Below are 20000 nucleotides of genomic sequence, written 5' to 3'. Positions count from 1 at the left end.
CCCTACACACACCACACACACACACACACACACACACACACACACACACACACACACACACACACAGTCACTACACACACACACACACACGCACACGCACACTACACACACACTACACACACACTACACACACACACTACACACACACTACACACACACTACACACACACACCACACACACACACACTACACACACACTACACACATACACTACACACATACACTACACACACACACACACACTACACACACACACAGTCACTACACACACACACACACACACACACACACACACACACACACACACACACACACACACACAGTACACACACACATTACACAGTCACTAGACACACACACTCCATTGTCTCGGCCCAGAGCTCAAACCAAGGCAATTTAGCCCAAACCCAGAGCGCGGTCTTTAAATGTTTTGACAAGTGCACGTCACGTGTGGGGCTGCGGTGCAGTCATGTGTATGCAAAAACAAACACCACCGCCACGAGACGAGGAAATGGCTACTCACATACATAAGTGGAGCCTCCCTCATCCTCACCTCATCCATTATGCATCATGAAGAGGGAACTGATGGGGCTTCACAAAATTAACTATGAAGTGGAATTCCATGAATTTAGAATTTTATTTAAAAAATATGCTAGGTAAAGTATATGTAAAATGTACATTTATCAGCAGCATAAAATGTATGTTTACATGACATACTGTATATTTATCTTAAACATATAGATTAAGGTTTCAAAAGTTTCAATTTCAATTTCAAGTTGCAGATGTACACAAATCTTTCCTGAGGTTCGACAAATGATGTGTTTCTCCCTCTTGATCACTAAATGAAGTAATAGCACAATGTTGTTCTTAAGGTCTATTCTAACCATGCTTGTCTCTTCGCTCAAAGTTCTACCCAGTTTTTTTACAAGAAAAATAGACCTGTTTTCCAAAATGTTGCTGCTGATTCAGCAGACAGCTGGTTCTTCATTACTATATGCGCTCTTACAAAGACAATAGCCCAAGTCTGGAACGCATTTACCCTTTTGAAATGTTGGTGTATATTCTTTTATTTATTTGGGAGCAGTGTTAATTTTGTCATCCATTTTTTTATTTAGTCTTAGTCTTAGTCTTGTGTCAAAGTCCATTCTTAGTCTTAGTCGCTTTTAGTCTTTCAAAAATCATTTTTGTTTAGTTATTATTTAGTCGACTAAAATTCCTCAACATTTTTGTCTAGTTTTAGTCTTTCACAAATAATTTTTGTTTAGTCATTATTTAGTCGACTAAAAGTCCTCAACATTTTTGTCTAGTTTTAGTCTAAACATTTTAGTCTTTAGTTTAAGTCACAATACAATAAAACACAAGGCCTTTAGTAATGCACTGAGACTTGGTTATTGCCATTCTGGTAAAGCAGTCAATAGTGCATACAAATGGGAATATGTCGCTGGTGCTACGTATTCGTAAAGGGATTTTTGTTTTGTTAGAGAAGCTTCTCCCCCAATATTCGTTAGGGTCAGTCTGCTAAAAGTAAAATCGGTGGATGGATTCAGCTGTAATTAATCATTTTTTAAATCCCATAGTGTCCCTTTAAAGGTTAATTGCCAATTAACAATTAATTTATAGGTTTTAGTTGTGGTTGTACCAATTTATGTCTGAGCCCCCCAAAAAAGTCTACGTCTTGGTCGTTTTTAGTCTTTCACAAATCATTTTTGTTTAGTCATTATTTAGTCGACTTAAAGTCCTCAACATTTTAGTCTCGTTTTAGTCTTTCACAGATAATTTTTGTTAGTCAGAATTTAGTCGATTAAACTCTCAAAAGGTTAGTCGACTAATATATTTAGTCTTAGTCTAGTCGACAAAATTAACACTGTTTGGGAGAGGTAGGAAGTGAGTGTGGTTGGGATAGGAGTGAGGGTGGTGATGGTGATGATGGTGGTGGTGGTGGTGCTGGTGGTGGTGGTGAGGGTGGTGGTGGTGGTGGAGGTGGAGGTGGTGCTGGTGGTGATGGTGATGATGGTGGTGGTGGTGGTGGTTAGTTCGACAGGAGGATGGATTCTCCACATTTGGACAACAGCTTGGGAATGTTATGGATAGGTTGTTGTAATGTTATCTGTGGTTGACTGTGTCACCCCCCCAGCCGTTAGTCCCTCCACTCGCCCCCCGCGCGACCCCCTGTAGAGGTGAACAATGGCTGGCCTTCTGCCTTCTGCTGGCCCAATCTGTCCTCTTGTACGGGATTTGTTATTCACACCTCAGGAATATGAGCACGCAACTGCTCCTCCGGCTCCAATTACAAGTTGTGTGTTTGCGTGCGTGCGAGCGAGCGAGCTTTTGTGCGCGTGTGTGTGTGTGTGTGTGTGTGTGTGTGTGTGTGTGTGTGTGTGACCTTTTTCCCTCCTCTTTTACGAGTGGGGCAGTGGGCTGGTCCGGTGCATATGGCGATGGCAAAGCGCGATGGAAAAAGTTACTCAGGATCTCGTGTTCCTCCTCCAAGCGAAGCATCCGGCCGCCCAGACATCATTTGGCTCCTGCTCCTTCTTATTATTCTTCTTTCTCTCTCTCTCTCTCTCTCTCTCTCTCTCTCTCTCTCTCTCTCTCTCTCCCCCTGTGATCTGCAGAGTGATGCGGAGAGACTTATGTGGAGCAGGCCACCATGTTTAGTGCCACACGGTGTCTTTCAGTTCATTCTCGCATTCCCCCCTTCCTCTCTTTCTCTTTTCCTTTTTTTTCTTTCAAACTCCCGCTCTGAAAAGATGGAGCGCAACCCTCTTATACTGGTGGTGGTGTTAAGAGTCTGTGGCAGCAGCAGCGGAGAATGGTGTGAAGGCGTCTGGCTCTGTGTTTTCACCCCCACCCCTTCTTCTCTCTGCGAATGTAGAGCACAACACAACACAGTAGGGCTGGGTTCAACAGATCGCATCGCGATCCAATATCGATTCGCGTTCGAAAAGGGCAATATCAATTCACNACTTTGTGGATATTTTCTGTGGACAACTTTGCGCTATTTTCTCATCCACATCCTGTAGCCCTCTTCCACAGTTTCCCACTTATTTCTCACATACCAAAGTATTTCATGTTTGTGTGGGCATCAAAGGCTGAGGTATTTAGGTTTTTATAGTCAATCTTAGAATTCTAGGCATAAATGGGTTAAAGTGACAACCCAGTAATACAAAAGATCGATATCGAATTGGATCGTGGATTAAATCAGATTGCAACCTTCTGGATTGGAATCGAATCGATCCAGGAAATTTGGATCGATTCCCAGCCCTACAACACAGTACTATCACATCACATCACCACTGTCTGCTCAGAGCTCTCTAGTCACTGTAGCAGAGCTGAGTTGGGAGGGAGCATCCCCACTCATAGGGTGCTCAGGCCGACCAGAACGGAGCCGGTGCCGGTGCTGGCGCCCCACACCAGTGACATTCCACAGTGAAGTGCTTATCTGCTAACCGCCTGTGCTCATACTGGACTTTTTCCACACGTGACTGTGTTACCCGGATGGCCCTGCTGACGGTTTTGCGGTTCGCATTGCCAACCAACTTTCCGGTTCGCAAAAAACGCTAATTTCTGTGGCGTGAACACGATGGCCGGTTGGTGATTAGGTGCGGGAACGGGCACCGGCATGGGTCTCAGTCGGCCTGAATGCGCCCTCAGTGATCCGGGCTGTGTGCTCCTACACAGCACAGCACCATCACATCACATCACCACCGTCTGCTCCGAGCTCTCTAGTCACTGTAGCAGAGCAGAGCAGAGCTGTGTGAGTGAGCATCACCACTCAGTGATCTGGGCTGTGTGCTGTGTGCAGTGTTGCCAGATTGGGTGGGGTGCCCGCCCAATTGGGCTACTTGGTATGACCGTCTGCGGGTAAAAACAGGGAAAAATTGGCCATTTGGCGCTTTTTTTTCAGACGTTTTGGGCCCATAGAAGTCCAATGTAATTTGTTGATTTGGGGCGGAATCTAGCATATTTTGGCGGTTTTTGAGAAGCTTTTGGGCGGGATTTGGTCAGACACATCTGGCAAGACTGGCTGTGGGCTCCTGCTCTCTACTCCACTCTCTGCTGTTCTGTGGGTGGATTTCTCGAAACCAAAATTTCTTAATACATTAGCTACTTTGTTGTTTTCAATGCATTTTCCCATTGGCAACTTCCGAAGTTGCTAACAGGCTAACAACTTCTCTTTTGAGAAATGCACTCCTGTGTTGGTGTGTCTGCAGGCAGGCGGGCAGGCAGGCGGGCAGGCAGGCGGGCAGGCGGGCGGGCAGGCAGGCCCCGAGTGGCGGGCAGGCAGGCAGGCGGACGGGCAGGCAGGCAGGCAGGCAGGCAGGCAGGCAGGCGGGCAGGCAGGCAGGCAGGCAGGCCTCGAGTGGCAGGCAGGCGGGCAGGCAGGCGGGCAGGCAGGCAGGCAGGCAGGCCTCGAGTGGCAGGCAGGCGGGCAGGCAGGCAGGCAGGCAGGCAGGCAGGCAGGCGGGCAGGCAGGCAGGCAGGCCTCGAGTGGCAGGCAGGCAGGCAGGCAGGCAGGCAGCAGGCCTCGAGTGGCGGGCAGGCAGGCAGGCAGGCGGGCAGGCAGGCAGGCGGGCAGGCCTCGATTGGCAGACAGGCAGGCAGGCAGGCAGGCAGGCAGGCAGGCCTCGAGTGGCAGGCAGGCGGGCAGGCAGGCAGGCAGCAGGCCTCGAGTGGCGGGCAGGCAGGCAGGCAGGAGGGGAGGCAGGCAGGCGGGCAGGCCTCGATTGGCAGGCAGGCAGGCAGGCTGGATTGGCAGGCAGGCAGGCAGGCAGGCTGGATTGGCAGGCAGGCAGGCAGGCAGGCAGGCAGGCAGGCAGGCAGGCAGGCCTCGAGTGGCAGGCAGGCGGGCAGGCAGGCAGCGGGCAGGCAGGCAGACGGGCAGGCAGACGGGCAGGCAGGCGGGCAGGCAGGCGGGCAGGCAGGCGGGCAGGCGGGCAGGCAGGCAGGCAGGCAGGCAGACAGGCCTCGAGTGGCGGCCGAGCCGAGGCCTTTTAGACTCCGGCAGACTCGTGTTCACAAATTGATGGTGCGCTCCTGGGAGGCCCCCGGTGCGGTGCGGCCGTTCGCTGCCACATTAAACAGCACTGAAATATTCATATGCAAGTGCATTAAGCAGAGAGCTACTGATGTGCTGCGTCCCATGGGGGCGGGGGAACGAGCGGTACAGGGGGAATGGTGGTGGTGGTGGAGTGAGAGAAGAACAAGAAGAGGAGGAGAAGGAGGAGAAGGAATGGAAGGGTGAAGTGATGTGGGGCAACGGAATGAGAGGTGGGTGAGGGGGATAGGAGGGAGGGTGGCAGAGTGGAAGAGAGAAGCGATGGGTGAGAAGAAGAGACAAGGAGGATGAGAGGTGGAGGTGGGGGGGGTAGGAGGAAGGTCAACAGGGTGTAGCAGAATGAGAGGTGGGGTGAAGTGATGGGTGAGGGGAAGCAAGAGAATGAAAGCTAGGTCGGGGGTAGGAGGGAGGGAGGGGTGGGAGAGTAAAGGAGGGCAGGAGAATGAGGTTGAGGAGTGAGGTGGCAGGGCAGAGCAGTGAAGTGGTAGAAGCGGCCGAGTCCAAGTCACAGTGAACTCTTACTCTTGCCAAGTTGACCGTAAGGACTTGGAAAACTCTCGCTCTCTGTCTCTCTCGCGGTCTCTCTCGCTGTCTCTGTCTCTCTCTCTCTTTATCTTTCTCTCTTTATCTCTCTCTCTCTCTCTCTCTCTCTCTCTCTCTCTCTCTCTCTCTCTCTCTCTCTCTCTCTCTGTCAGCTGGGTTGGAGGGGCAAGGTGCCACTTACCATCTGGGAGAGAGAGAGAGAGAGAGAGAGAGAGGAGAGAGAGAGAGAGAGAGAGGGAGAGAGCATGACGAGCACTTCTCCACTCCACTTGACCTGACCTACCTTTTATCTCTACTCTCATCTCCTTCAATCTTCTCTCGTCCCTCAAAGCGTGACAACCATTTATGACTGTATCACTACTAGTAAATGTGAATCACTGCAATTTCCTGCAGAAGCCGTGATGTGTGTGAAGCTGATACTACGTGCGTCCTGTGAATCACATGTCATTTGTCGGGTAATGGACCGATCTGTCAGGAGGCATATGAGTGGGCCTGCATTTATCCAGCCCTTCGCAGTGATGGCGAAGTGTTTTTCATGCCGTCACTATCATGTAATGCAGGGGTTCTCAAACTTTACCAGCCAAGGTCCCCTTTACATGGGGTTTACCACACTATGTTTTCTGTGCACCCACTTTCACAACCATAGTCTATGTTTTAGAGATGCACCGGATCCTGATTTTTAGGATCCTGCCGGATACCGGATCCACTGCTTAAGATCCTGCCGGATCCGGAACCGGATCCTACAAAAGGGTTGAAACACATAGCCAACTCGCACACGTGGGCCCTTTTTATTACTTTGGCGCAAACTATTTTTAAGACTCATTGGCTTACTGCCACACTGCCTTCAATGGCCGCTTCCAAAGGGCTTTCACTCCATGCAGCGATTGTTGTTGTGAAAGACTGACTGAAAAGCCTAGGCTACATAAAAAGTAGAGATGCCCCAGATCCTGATTTTTAGGTAACTGCCGGATACCGGATCCACTGCTTAAGATCCTGCCGGATCCGGATAGTCTGAAAAACCCTATTATCCTGCCGGATCCGGAACCGGATCTTGGATCCTGTACATCTCTACTATGTTTGTGTGTCAGTGCCACATTGGAATAACAAGTGGTGATTAGTTGCATGTTCAGAGATGCAATAGATTATTATAATGCAGCTCTGTTTGCTTTGTTTATTTTGGTGTACATTTCATTATTACATTATCTATTGTAGTTTAGCAATACTTTTTTCCAACCTGCCACGCCCCCCCTAGCACCCCTTTGCGGTCCCCGGCCCCCACTTTGAAAACCACTCTTGTACGCTGATGACTAGACGAGTTATCAGGCGAGGCCACCAACACCACTTGTAATGTACGCTGATGACTAGACGAGTTATCAGGCGAGGCCACCAACACCACTTGTAATGTATGATGACTAGACGAGTTATCAGGCGAGGCCACCAACACCACTTGTAATGTACGCTGATGACTAGACGAGTTATCAGGCGAGGCCACCAACACCACTTGTAATGTACGCTGATGACTAGACGAGTTATCAGGCGAGGCCACCAACACCACTTGTAATGTACTCTGATGACTAGATGAGTTATCAGGCGAGGCCACCAACACCACTTGTAATGTACGCTGATGACTAGATGAGTTATCAGGCTAGGCCACCAACACCACTTGTAATGTACGATGACTAGACTAGTTATCAGGCGAGGCCACCAACACCACTTGTAATGTACTCTGATGACTAGATGAGTTATCAGGCGAGGCCACCAACACCACTTGTAATGTACGCTGATGACTAGATGAGTTATCAGGCGAGGCCACGAACACCACTTGTTTCTTTGCTGTCATCTCAGTTTACTAGAAAGTACCGGTAAATATACTGCCTCATACTGTATTTTGTCCAGTTTGTTCACCTCAGGCTCTTCATTCTTTGCTAGATGCTGCACTCAGCCCGTTATTGTCAACAGATAGAGACCCTCTAGTCGGGCAGATTGAGGGGCCCTTTCATACAGACAGAACCTGTCAAATAGACAGACAGACAGACCAAGACGGATAAGTACAGACACACAGCCCCTTTCAGACAGAGACATGCAGACAGATCAAACCTTTTATACAGACAGGGGCCTTTCTAGACAGATGAACTAAGTCCAACCTTATCGGGCAGACACAGACCCTCAGACCCACAGACCCTCAGACCCACAGACTGACCGACCCACAGACTGACCGACCCACAGACAGACAGATAGACCCTTTCAAACCCAGAGCCAGACAGGGACAGAGACAGACAGACTGACCCACAGACAGACTGACCCACAGACAGACTGATCCACAGACAGATAGACCCACAGACAGACAGACAGACATACCCTCAGACAGACAGACAGACAGACAGACAAACCCTTTGAAACCCAGACAGGGACAGAGACCCACAGACAGACAGACAGACATACCCTCAGACAGACAGACAGACTGACCCACAGACTGAGACACAGACAGACCCTCAGACAGACGGACAGACAGACAGACAAACCCTTTGAAACCCAGAGCCAGACCCTGACAGGGGCAGAGAGACAGAGCTGGCAGATAAGAGGTCCCCATTAAGGCAGAGACAGCCCATGAGTTTTTAATCCCGTCTGTGGCACGAAGACATGTCAAGTCTCCCGCCGCAACGTGCGTGTGTGTGTGCGTGTGCGTGTGTGTGTGTGTCTTCCTCCCTAGCGAGTATTTTCAGCAAGCATTGGCTATTAAGCAGCGTTGTAAGGTGCAAAGCACATTTGCCACGGATGAGCTCTGCCACACACACACACACACACACACACACACACACACACACACACACACACACACACACACACACACACACACACACACACACACACACACACACACACACACACACACACACACACACACACCTTCACCAAACACTGATTGGGTGCAGCAGCCACATTTTGCTCGATGTTGGCGGGTACACGAGAGGAGAGGAGAGGAGAGGAGAAGGGGGCACAGAGCACCTAGGCAGGCAGGGCTGATCCCTAGCCGCCAGCTAATTGAAAGTGGGTCCATTTTGTAGCTGCCAGACTATGGCCTGGGGCAGGCTGCTAATTACGGTGCTCCTCTACACGCCTCTGAATCATCTTTAATTAGCTCAACACACTGACTCATTAGCTGATGCGCCTCTCCTCTCCTCTCCTCTCCTCTCCTCTCCTCTCCTCTCCATTCCTCTCGCCTCGCCTCGCCTCGCCTCGCCTCACCTGTCCTCTGCTCTGCTCTGCTCTCCTCTCCTCTCCTCTCCTCTCCTCTCCTCTCCTCCCCTCTCCCTCCCCTCCCCTCCCCTCCCCTCCTCCCTCCCCTCCCCTCCCCCTCCCCTCTCCTCTCCTCTCCTCTCCTTTCCTCTCCTCGCCCTCTCCTCTCCTCTCCTCTCCTCTCCTCTCCTCTCCTCTTCTCTTCTCTTCTCTCTCTCTCTCTCTCTTTCTTCTCTTCTCTTCTCTTCTCTTCTCTTCTCTTCTCTTCTCTTCTCTTCTCTTCGCCTCTCCTCTTTCATCTCCTCTCCTCTCCTCTCCTCTCTTCTCTCGGGGCAGTACCAGGCTGTGCTGACTGCTTTGGCAGGGCCCGGGACAAAGTCACCTAGAAGGCCCCCCTCCCACTCAGTACATAAGATGTAACAATGACCCAATTCTGGGTGCCCCCCCTCTCTCCTTGGGTCTGGGACAACTGACCCTGTTGTCATAGCGGCGTCGCTATTCCCCGTTTCGGCTCGTCTGATACCAGACATAACCAGATTATACGAGCGGAGCCGAGTGGAGCTATGATGATGAAGGGATTACTTTTTATGTGGGGGTAGATTGGAGTTTACTGTTAAATATTTTTCGAATGTATAATAATGTTCAAACGAAGATAATGTTTGTTTAAATGGTACTATTGGTTGACATTAACATTTATTTGTTTATTTTGTTATGTCTTTTCTAGGAGCTGTACATCGCTGTGGGCATCTCTGGAGCCATCCAGCATCTGGCTGGCATGAAGGACAGCAAGGTAATTACCCACAGTGCATCACTGCACTGCCATGGAGAATCGCTTGGCGGTCTCCAAGACTTCTTCACCTAAAACCCTCAGCCCCCAAAAAAACAAAGCTTTGTAGTGTGACTGTTATGGCCATGCTCATTACAAGGTGCAGGGCTGATAGTATTCAGGCTCCATGCCTGATTTCAGGCTTGACAGAGTTTGCAAAAATAAAAACATTGATAATAATAATTAGAGATTAGGTTATTCTTATCTCAGAAAGTGTTACAGGTTCAGGGTTTTCTTCTACTATCAGGCTTGAATAATGGTCATACACAGGCTATTAAATGTTTGAATAATGTGTCAAAATAGGCCTACGTTACGTCACTATGCAGCATCTTGTCGTCGTCGTTAGAGCAGGGCAAAAAGTTCAGGCTCAGGATTTTTTTTCACTATCACCCCTGAAGGTGTCTTTACCCATGTTGGGTTACTTGAGAGATGGCTGGAATCCGTTTTTTTTTTTTTTTTGGCCACACAAGAATGTAAACATATAAAAGCATATGTACAGAAACCCTGACCTGCCAAGAAGAAATGTCTGTTGCCATGCCAAATGTCCATTTTTTCCTCTTTCCCTTCCTCCTTTCTTTTTTGGGACTGTGGAGCTGGTGGCTCCCTCTTGTGTGCCTGTTTATATTGTTCACTGCGAGATGTGGACTGAAAGACAGGGATGCCAACAGAGTGCAATGTTTCTCTCTCTCTCCCTCTCTGTCTCTGTCTCACTCTCTCTCTCTGTCTCTCTCTCTCTCACACACTCTCTCTCTCTCTCACTCACTCACGTGCACAGAGACACGCACACACACAAAAAAAGAGAGAGTGAGCGAGCAAGTGGGAATCAGAGAGAAGGACTCCGATGTATAATTCATCTGCGCTTTCTGCTTAACCTTACCGTGGGCCGGCTGCAGACGTGTGTTTTCTGCCATCACGATCCATCAGCCCTGCCCACCATCTGAAGAGAAGAGAAGAGAGGAGAGGAGAGCTCCCCGAGATTCACTTACAGCCCGCTCCATATCTCCATATGCTTCTTAAGAATGGGTTGCTTGCGTTCGTCTCCCATCTCGACCCACATCTTCTCACCCTCTATTTATCGTTAGACGGGGCCTCTGTTGCACAGCTTGCCTGTACTGGAGTCATCATCTCTCCTCAATGTAGTCATCATCTTTCTTTGACTGTATTTGAAGGGTTTATTTGCAAAACGGTGTATCTCCATTTTTTGACTTTTGCATTTTATTATTGAAAATGACTGTTCAGAGGTCATATCACCTACGTATGTGTGAATTCTTACCATTCAAATATTTTGAGAACATACTTCTTTAAGCTATATAAAATGCATTTTGCAATGCAATTCAATGGATTGCCCAATACAAAATGNCAATTTCCCAACAGTCTACAAAATGGATATACACACCGTTTTGCAAATAAGCCCTTTTGACTGTATCGTCTTTCCTACTCCGTTTTCTCTTTTGCTCTCTATCCTTTCGACTTAACTCTTTTTCTCATTATGTCTCTCTCCTCTCTCTCAATTGTTCTCTCTCTCTCTATCTCTGTCTCTCTCTGTCTCTGTCTCTCTCTCTCTCTCTCTCTCCCATTCTCTCATTCTCTATTTCTGTCATCTTTTTCTCATTCTGTTTTCATGTCATCATATCTTCTTAGCTACATAGGCTTACTGTACGAACACACAGAGTGCCACAAGAGCAGCAACGGAAGTAATTTACTTTGTATGGAGGAGCTGGCGACAAAAGTAACAAGTGATTTGGGCCACAAGAGACGATTTGATTAACCCAAGCTACAGTTTTTAGTTGTAGAACTTAAGCAAATATTATGGTAATGAGCTATGATGCGGAACCTTTCGGCAACAGCCACCACAGCCAATTGGAATGTTGGAATGTTTGCATTCTGCGCTTTGTGTTTAAAGGTCATGCTCTGTTACTTTTATTACTTGTACCCAGGGCCCTAAATTAACTTTTTTTTACAACCAGCCAAAATGATTAGTAGATCTAAATCTTACTTGCCAAACACTTGCTAACTAATGGGTCAAAGTGGCTAGTTAGTTGGTCTTTTCCAGGAGCAAAACTGAAATTAAGCCAGCATTTGGCTGGTTGGCTGGTGTTAATTTAGAGCCCTGCTTGTACCGCTTATGCTATGAAAACAGTCCAGTGACTCTTAATAGCTTCTGGTGTGTTCTCTTGCAGGTAGACCTCTTTCCCACAGTGTGACCAATGACTTGTCATTACAAGTGTGTAATTTCCCCCTTTTCTTTTCCTCTGTTTCCCCAGACCATTGTAGCCATCAACAAGGACCCAGAAGCCCCCATTTTCCAGGTGGCCGACTATGGCCTGGTAGCTGATCTTTTCAAGGTGAGCACTCTACCCAATTTTACTTTTTCCATATTCTTTCTCTCTGTGTCACCACACTACATATATGGAGTCCCATGCATCTCTGCCTACATCCGTCTCTACCACAGTAGTTTGAAAAACCTTTTCACCTGGCAATCCACATTTCTCATCATTTTTTCCCACAAACTTGTATCTGTTGTTTTATCACAATATTACTGGTAATTGAAAAATACTTTCTCCCACCAGAAGACATTTGAGATACAACCACCAACCCCCACTTGGGGTCATAACCCCCACAGGGCTCTAAATTAACACCAGCCAACCATACAAATGCTCGTGAAATTTCAATTTAGCTAGTAGAAAAGACCAACTTACTAGCCACATTGACCCATTAGTGAGTATGTGTTTGGCTAGCAAGATTTAGATCTACTAACCCCCACTTGGGGTCATAACCCCAAGGTTGAGAAGCACTGCTCTACCTGAAATAGGCTCTTGATAAATAACAACTTAGTCCTTCAATCCAGACACATCCATCAGACCCACCCCCCAAAAAAACACCTAGTGGAAGAACTTCTCCATAACAGACCCCTGGCCAGCACTCTAGACTCCGTCTCGGCAGCCTCCACTCCTCTCCACCGAGGCCTGGGCATAAAAATAATAGAATAGCATGCTTAGTATTTCCCTGATAAATTTTGCAGGACGCATTATTCCACCTAATGGAAATGTGTGTCTGCTGAATTATTGAGGCCCCTGAATTTATCAGTAGAGAGTTGGGGCGGCCGCGGCACTACAGGCTGGTCCTCCGAGACGGGGGAAGAAGCAGAGAGAGAGAGAGAGGGAGGGAGGAGAAGAGAGGGGGAGAGAGAAGACGACAGGAGGGAAGGAGTGAGTTGGGGGGGGTCGTGAAGAGTGTGAGCAGGAGAACAGAGAAGTGAAAGCAGAGGTAGAGAGGGGGAGCAAGAAACGGAGAGGTGGAGAGAAGGCAAGAGATTAAAGAAGAGACGGGGAGAGTGCCATTTTGACCCCTAAGAGAAAAGCGATAGTGAACATGAGCAAGGGAGTGTCTCGGCTGCCTACAGCTATAGGTGTCGATTTCCACCAGGGTTTGCTGCTGGCACCACACCACCAAAGCAAAGCTTTTACACGCTCAGGCGACTCCTGTGGTTTTTGGGGTGGCACGATGACGCCCAGTGCCAGGAGTCAGGAGAGGTGGTGGAGCCCATTCACCCTGCGGTGACCATGACTGGTAATAGTGGCAGTAGGTGCTGGTGGTGGTGGCGGCAGGGCCGCTGACAGCTTGGCTGGGCCCAGGACAAAGTCATCTGAAAGGGCCCCCGCCCAACCCGATACATACAATATAATGAGAACCCAAGAGAGAGAGAGAGGGTTCGAGGCACTCTGAAGTCCGTATTAAAAGTCCTTTATTAATACATGGACACCATAGATAGCCGACGCGTTTCGGTGATGAGAACCCAATTTTGGGCCCCCCCTCTGTCCCTGGGTCCTGCACAACGGTCCCCGTTGTCCTCCCCTCTTGTGGACGTCCCTGGGTGGTGGCAGTGCAGTGCAGTGCGTAAGCCTAGCCGCCTCTATTTGGACTTGTTTATCCTGCCCCGCATGTTTTATTTATTCAGGCCCGGCCTCGCGAGCAGGTCCAGAAGAGACCCATGCAGGGCCCAGGTGCTGCTGGAGTAAAGGCCATGGAAGTGATTGGTAATGATAGACACTAGTGTTTCTCAACGGGGGTGGTAACGCCCCCCAGGGGGCGTTGTTGGGGAGCTCTAGGAGGGGGCTTTGAGAAGGATACAGCTGAAAGTGGGTGGTGCTTAGTTGCCATTGGGGGGGCATTATTAGTCCATTTAATTTTTTAATACTATGGGGGGCATTGCCAGGCTTATGATGAGGCCAAATGGGCGTTTGTTCAAAAAAACGTTGAGAACCACTAATATAGCGGAGCAGAGAATGGATTGTTGCAGAGGCCTGACTAGGCGGGCACGTTCAGTGTTGCCAGATTGGGCTGTTTCCCGCCCAATTGGGCTGCTTAGGATGGTCGTGCGCGGGTAAAAATGGCATTTAGCAGAGAAACCCACCCAATTTTTGCCATAGAAATCAATAGAATTGGGCGGGATTTTGAGCTTCTAGGCGGGTTTTGAGCATTTTTTGGCTGGAAATCATCAGCCTCATCTGGCAACCCTGGGCACGTTATCGGCTTACATGTGATCACTCCTCGGATAGCTGATGAATATGGATTGGCTTTCTCCTCTTCCTGCCGTCGTTAGTTTGTTCGCTCGCTAGCTAGCTGGCTGGCTGCAACACCGGCAACACGATCCCCGCTCTGCTCCTTGGCTTCGGCACGTAATCGCACCACGATAAAGTTTCCCCAGCTGATTCTCACGACCGTGGTGCTGGAAACCTGCCCCTTGTCTGCCGTGCCTCAAGCTAACACGCGCGCGCGCACACACACACAAATGCACACAGGCATCCTTGCTCTTGTCTCACACACACACACGCACACACACACACACAGCCCTGCTAGGCTGTGGGTTATTTTAGCCTCAGGGTCAGGATATCCGCCTAGCCGACTGCATTTGAATCTTAATTAATTGGGACACTTAGCGGGAACCGGTCTGCGGTTTCATACGAGCCCGTGCAGGTCATTCCCACACTTGAACTTTACATGTGGCGACTGGCGAGAGTGGAGATGGAGAATTTAATCCACCACACCACTCACTCCCTTCCATAGACCAGCTGTCTTACATGCTGCAACAGTAATGGGGTAACACCATCCCAACCATCTCAGGAGTCTGAAACTCATTCCATTCATGATAAAATAAATGTTTGAATTTGAATTGATGTCTTTTTGGTAACACTTAATTTTAGGGATACATCTATTAGCACTAATACATACAATGTTCCTGTGTAAATAACTTGTAAGGCATGTACAAAGCAAAATCAAACATTTGTTAGGCATGTTTTTGCAAATGTCTTGTTCATGCACAATAAGGGATTTATTACCAATTTAACCTTAGTAAGGACCTAGTAGGCCTTGGCATTTGCCTTATAAGTTACTTATGTAGGCATTAACATTGTATGTATTAGTGCTAATAGATGTATCCCTAAAATAAAGCGTTACCGTCTTTTTTTGTTAAGTTGACTTGAAGCATCTGCCAAGTGTATTGCAGGAGATATGGCAGCCACCCCTAACCTTGTCCCCCCCCCCCTTCTCTCTCTCTCCCTCTCTCCCCTACACACACACACACACACACCCCAACCATTCCCACTGCCCTCCTATCGCAGGCTGTTCCTGAGATGACTGATGCCCTGAAGTAATGTGCTCCGGCCTAGCCTGGTCTCCTCCTCCTCCCTCTACTGGGTTACACTCGGGGGGGCAGAGGAGAAGAAGAAGAAACACCTCTAATGCTATACCAGGACTCAATCAACTACACAATCACTACACAATAACCTTTGCCTTAAATAAATAGGGGCTCTAGCAAAACGCCGGTGAAATGTGCAACCTTTAAGCTGTCAGTCTCTTGAAAAACCCACAGAGCTCTCCCTCTCTCTCTTTTTTTTCCTTTCTTTCTTTCCCTCGTTCTTTATCTCTCTCCATCTGTTTCTGTTTCTCCTTTTTGCTAGCGTAGCCCACAGCCAGTTACAACACGATATCAGCCGAGCGCCTCTGTTAAGTATTAAAGGGAGAATTGAAAAAAAAAAAGATCTCAAACTGTTGTGTCTTCTCATTTGTCTTGTTACATATTTTATAAGTTGTAATTAGATTGATGTTCTGATAGAGCGGCGTGAACACTAGTAGTCCAGATGGGAGCGTAGCGTACTACTCTGGTGCTCCGGCTGATAAACGGCTCCTGCATGTGTCTCCAATAAGCTCCCACTGACTGGAACAGAAGTTTTTATTATTACAGTATGTGGTGTTGTAATCCATGTAAGTGCTTTCAAACGTCACCTTTTATATGAATGATCTTCTAATAGTAATAATAATTAAATAAAATCTGTGACTCAATTTCTTGTTTTAGATCTCTTTGTTTTATATCACCCAAGTTGGTGATCATCTTTTTTTTTTAAAATAAAGAATGCTCGTCAATAAAACGATTTGGGAGAGAAAAAAACACAAGTGTCAAAACAGTGTCCTGACAGTCATGGATGAGTCCTAAACATGATGTCAATGTCCTCATTGTTTTATGGTCATGAAAAGTTGACATTGTTTGGGGGCTGTCTTTACTAAAGCCGAATATCACGTAATGGCAACAGTCATCAAAATGCTAATTGAAAAGTCATGACCTGCCCATGACTGTGTTGTGACACAGGATTGCACGGACCCTGTTTTGCCCAGTATGAGTATACAGGGTTCCCACACCTTTTTCATGAACAAATTCAAGCACTTTTCAAGCACCTTCATAATAAGTCGCGGGAAGGGGTGTGGGGGTCCTCCCCCAGAAAATGTTGTGCTTTAAGATGCAATTTCCTGTATTCTCATCAATTTTAGGGTGTCGAAAGGCAAATCACATCTGACATCTCACTCCCTCAGATTTTTGATGCACATAAACAATTTGTTCTATTATTTGGCTTACTGAGTTTAACTTGACACACATTTCAAGGCTTTTCAAGCACTTAACCAACAATTCAAGCATTTTCACAACCTTGAAAACATTTGAAATTGGAATTCAAGCATTTTCAAGGAATTCAAGCACCAGTGGGAACCCTGTATATTAATCGCTGTAAAAGAAAATAACCAAGTGAATAATCCAAAGCTATAAAGCCATCAGACAACATGACAGAAACTTGCAGAAATTCTGAAAGCTCATGAATTTCTCAACTTTTTATTTGCTTGACAAGAACTTTGTTCTGCTGTTGAACTTTTCGTAATTTTTTGTTTTACAAAAAATGCCTATGAAGAACACATGGTTAGTCAGCCTTAATCAAAAAGCAGGTAGGGGTCTGTTCCAAACTAGTACCTCCCGTCCTCCGCTTGGGCTTGCGGCCTCATGATACGAGGCGAGGTGTCATCAATGATAAAACTTTCGCCCAATATCTCACAAAAGCACTATTCAATGGTCACTGTCAATTGCCATCAGGATGTTGAATGGGGATGAGCTCCCCCTAAAGATGGTCTACCAGGCTCACAGCGGGGAAACCCTTTGCTTTCTCCATGGAGGCGGGGAGACACCAAGGAAGGCCACAAGCCAAACAGGAAGGACTGGAGGAAGCAGTTTGAGTTGGACCCCTAGAGTGCATCTTAATATGGTACCTTGCCTCCTCCACTTGCCTCCTCCACTCGCTTCTCGTCATGATGACATCACTGACAACAGCATTATATTTCAATATCTTGTAAAAGCTCAATTGTAGAGTCTTTTTCTCGTTTGCAATTGGGATGGTGAATGAAAAACAGTCCCTCAAAAGTTGTTGTGGCTAGGCTGACAGCTGGGAAACTTTATCGTTTTCTCCACGGAGGAGGGGCCAGGAGGCGGGGCGAGGAGACAAGCGCAAGTGGAGGAGGCAAGGTGGCATATTAAGATGCACTCCTAGATCTTCTCCAAAGGATCATGCTATAGGGGTTAAAGAGTTTAGGGGTTATGGCAAACATTCTCTCCAGCTCTAGTGTCCATAAAAATCCATCAGGAACATTTTCCCTAACGCAAAATAAAGAAGTCCCTTCATATCATTCAATGGCCTCCTGTTTTTTAAAAATACTTGTAGTGAGCACTTTTTTGTCATATTTGTCATATAGTAATTTGAATACAAATATTAGCATCAGTAGTGTAGAAAGGCAAAGGTAAGAAACGAGCTGAGAACACAACAGCTCCTCAACACACACACACGCACGCACACACACACGCACGCACACATTTGAACACAGATTAAATGTACCCTGCAGCGGTGTGAGTCAGACGACTGGACTGTACTGTCTGTGTGTGTGTGTGTGTGTACATGTGTGTGTGTGTGTGTACATGTGTAAGTGTGTGTGTGATTTTGAACATACAAACATAAAGGACACCCCACTCTCCACCTGTACAACGTCCACCCACTCCTAGACGTAAAATGTTAATTTCCTGCATCACTGAAGATGGCCGGAGACGGAGAGCCAGGGTGGGTGGGTGGGTGGGGGTGTTGTACGGCCTGAAATGCTTGAAATGAATGTGCCCAGTTGCTGGTTTCTTTAGTCATTTTCACACACGGGCTTGCAAGAAAAGAACATGAATACCGGTACTAAAGTGAAAAAAAAAGAATAAATAAAATAAAATAAATCCCAGAGTATGTCTCCCTCCTGTGGATCTCTGAGGGGGTGGGTGTGGGGAGTTGTGCAATTTTGGCCAAAGTGCTGCATCGCCTCATCTGGCCTCGGCTTGTCTGGTCTGTTCTTCCTCTAGTTGTGTGTGTGTGTTTGTGTGAGTGTGTGCGTGTGTGTGTGTGTGTGTTTCAGGGAGGAGGATAGAGGCTGTGCCTGTCTTGTGATGATGGCCTGTGTGTGTGTGTGTGTAGAGAAGAGTACTAGTGTGTGTGTGCACGGGTGTTGGAGGCTGCCTGTGCCTGTCTCTCCTGGAGCTTTAAAACAGTGGTTCTTAACCTTTTTTCTTAACGCACCCCTTTACCAGTGCCGAAGACAAGCCACGCAACCCCAATACAAACTTCCACATGTGTACTATGTGCACTAAATTTGTGATTGAAGTGATTAATTACAATGATTCTTGCTTGATACATTGATCAATACCTTAATGACTTAAAATGGGGACCAACAAATGTTTTAATTTGGTCTTAATTTGGCCTAATTATAATGTTTGCAAGCATAATTTTGGTCACAACCTCAACACAGACAAAATTCCGCACATCGCTTGGAATCTCTGGCGCACCCTCAGGGGGTGCCCGCACCCCAGGTTAAGAACCACTGCTTTAAAAGACTGTAGTGTCTGCACCTGAGGGCTGCCGTGCCGAGAGCCCAGTCACTTACACTTGTGTGTGTGTGTGTGTGTGTGTGTGTGTGTGTGTGTGTGTGTGTGTGTGTGTGTGTGTGTGTGTGTGTGTGTGTGTGTGTGTGTGTGTGTCGTTGATGGCTGATGGAGAGAGGGAGGCATGGAGCGGGAGAAAAGAAGGCAGCAAGAGAGACAGACAGGACAAACAATGTGTTGGAGAGAGAGAGGGAGAGAGAGAGAGAGAGAGAGAAAGAGAGAGAGAGAGATGAACAACATGAAAGAGGGAAAAGTGATGAGAATAGAGTTAGAACACAGAATCTCTGAGAAATTAGTGGTGTCAACAATAATCGATTCGGCAATGCAATGCAATGCGGGGCATGGACAATTCAATTCAATGCGGCAAGTTCCATAATCGATGCGGCAAATTTTTTAAGTTTCAATTACTTCCGTGGATATTTCGGGAGCAAATGAATGTTAAATTAAATAAAAGCACTTCAAAGCATTGAAAACTGCATATGATGACTGATACAGAAAACAGCCAATAAAATGTTGCTCAGTATCTGACTACTTGTATTGCCTCATCATGACTGATGATAAAACATTTGCTTTGCTTTAGAAATGTAATGCATTGTAGAATTTAATCGTATCAAATCGCTACCTCCCGAATCGTAATCAAATCGAATTGAATCGTGAGGGCAGTGCCAATGCACACCACTATGAGAAATACAATGAATGAATGAATGAAAGATGCCATGTCTGCACTGAGGGTTTCCACACCTTTTTCATGAACAAATTCAAGCACTTTTCAAGCACCTTCAAGCACCCAATTTTCAGTTTTCCAGCACCTTTAATAGGTCGCGGGAAGGGGGTGTGGGGGTCCTCCCCCAGAAAATGTTGTGTTTTTAAGATGCAATTTCCTGCATTGTAATCGATTTTAAGATGGAAAATCCCATATGACATATCACTCCCTCAGATTTTTGATGTACCTGAACAATTTATTTCTATTATTTGGTTTACTGAGTTTGACTTGACACAAATTTCAAAAATGTTCAAGCACTTCACCAAACATTCAAGCATTTTCACAACCT

At 47.2% G+C, this 20000-nt stretch overlaps 1 protein-coding gene across 1 annotated transcript in view; it reads left to right on the top strand.

Annotated features, from left to right (window-relative positions):
• The window catches only part of etfa (electron transfer flavoprotein subunit alpha), a 33520-nt gene extending 17513 nt beyond the window's left edge, over window positions 1-16007 (top strand). Inside the window, exons 10-12 of the mRNA XM_063197708.1 lie at window positions 9564-9629; window positions 11930-12010; window positions 15287-16007. Coding sequence (XP_063053778.1) covers window positions 9564-9629; window positions 11930-12010; window positions 15287-15319 — 180 coding nt within the window. The 3' untranslated portion in view covers window positions 15320-16007. The remainder of the gene's footprint in view (window positions 1-9563; window positions 9630-11929; window positions 12011-15286) is intronic.
• Window positions 16008-20000: the final 3993 nt, after the last annotated feature.

Source organism: Engraulis encrasicolus, chromosome 4 (assembly GCF_034702125.1).
Source record: "Engraulis encrasicolus isolate BLACKSEA-1 chromosome 4, IST_EnEncr_1.0, whole genome shotgun sequence".
Lineage (NCBI taxonomy): Eukaryota > Metazoa > Chordata > Actinopteri > Clupeiformes > Engraulidae > Engraulis > Engraulis encrasicolus.
The sequence above is the reverse complement of the archived record's forward strand: the minus strand, read 5'-3'. Positions and strand labels throughout refer to the sequence as shown.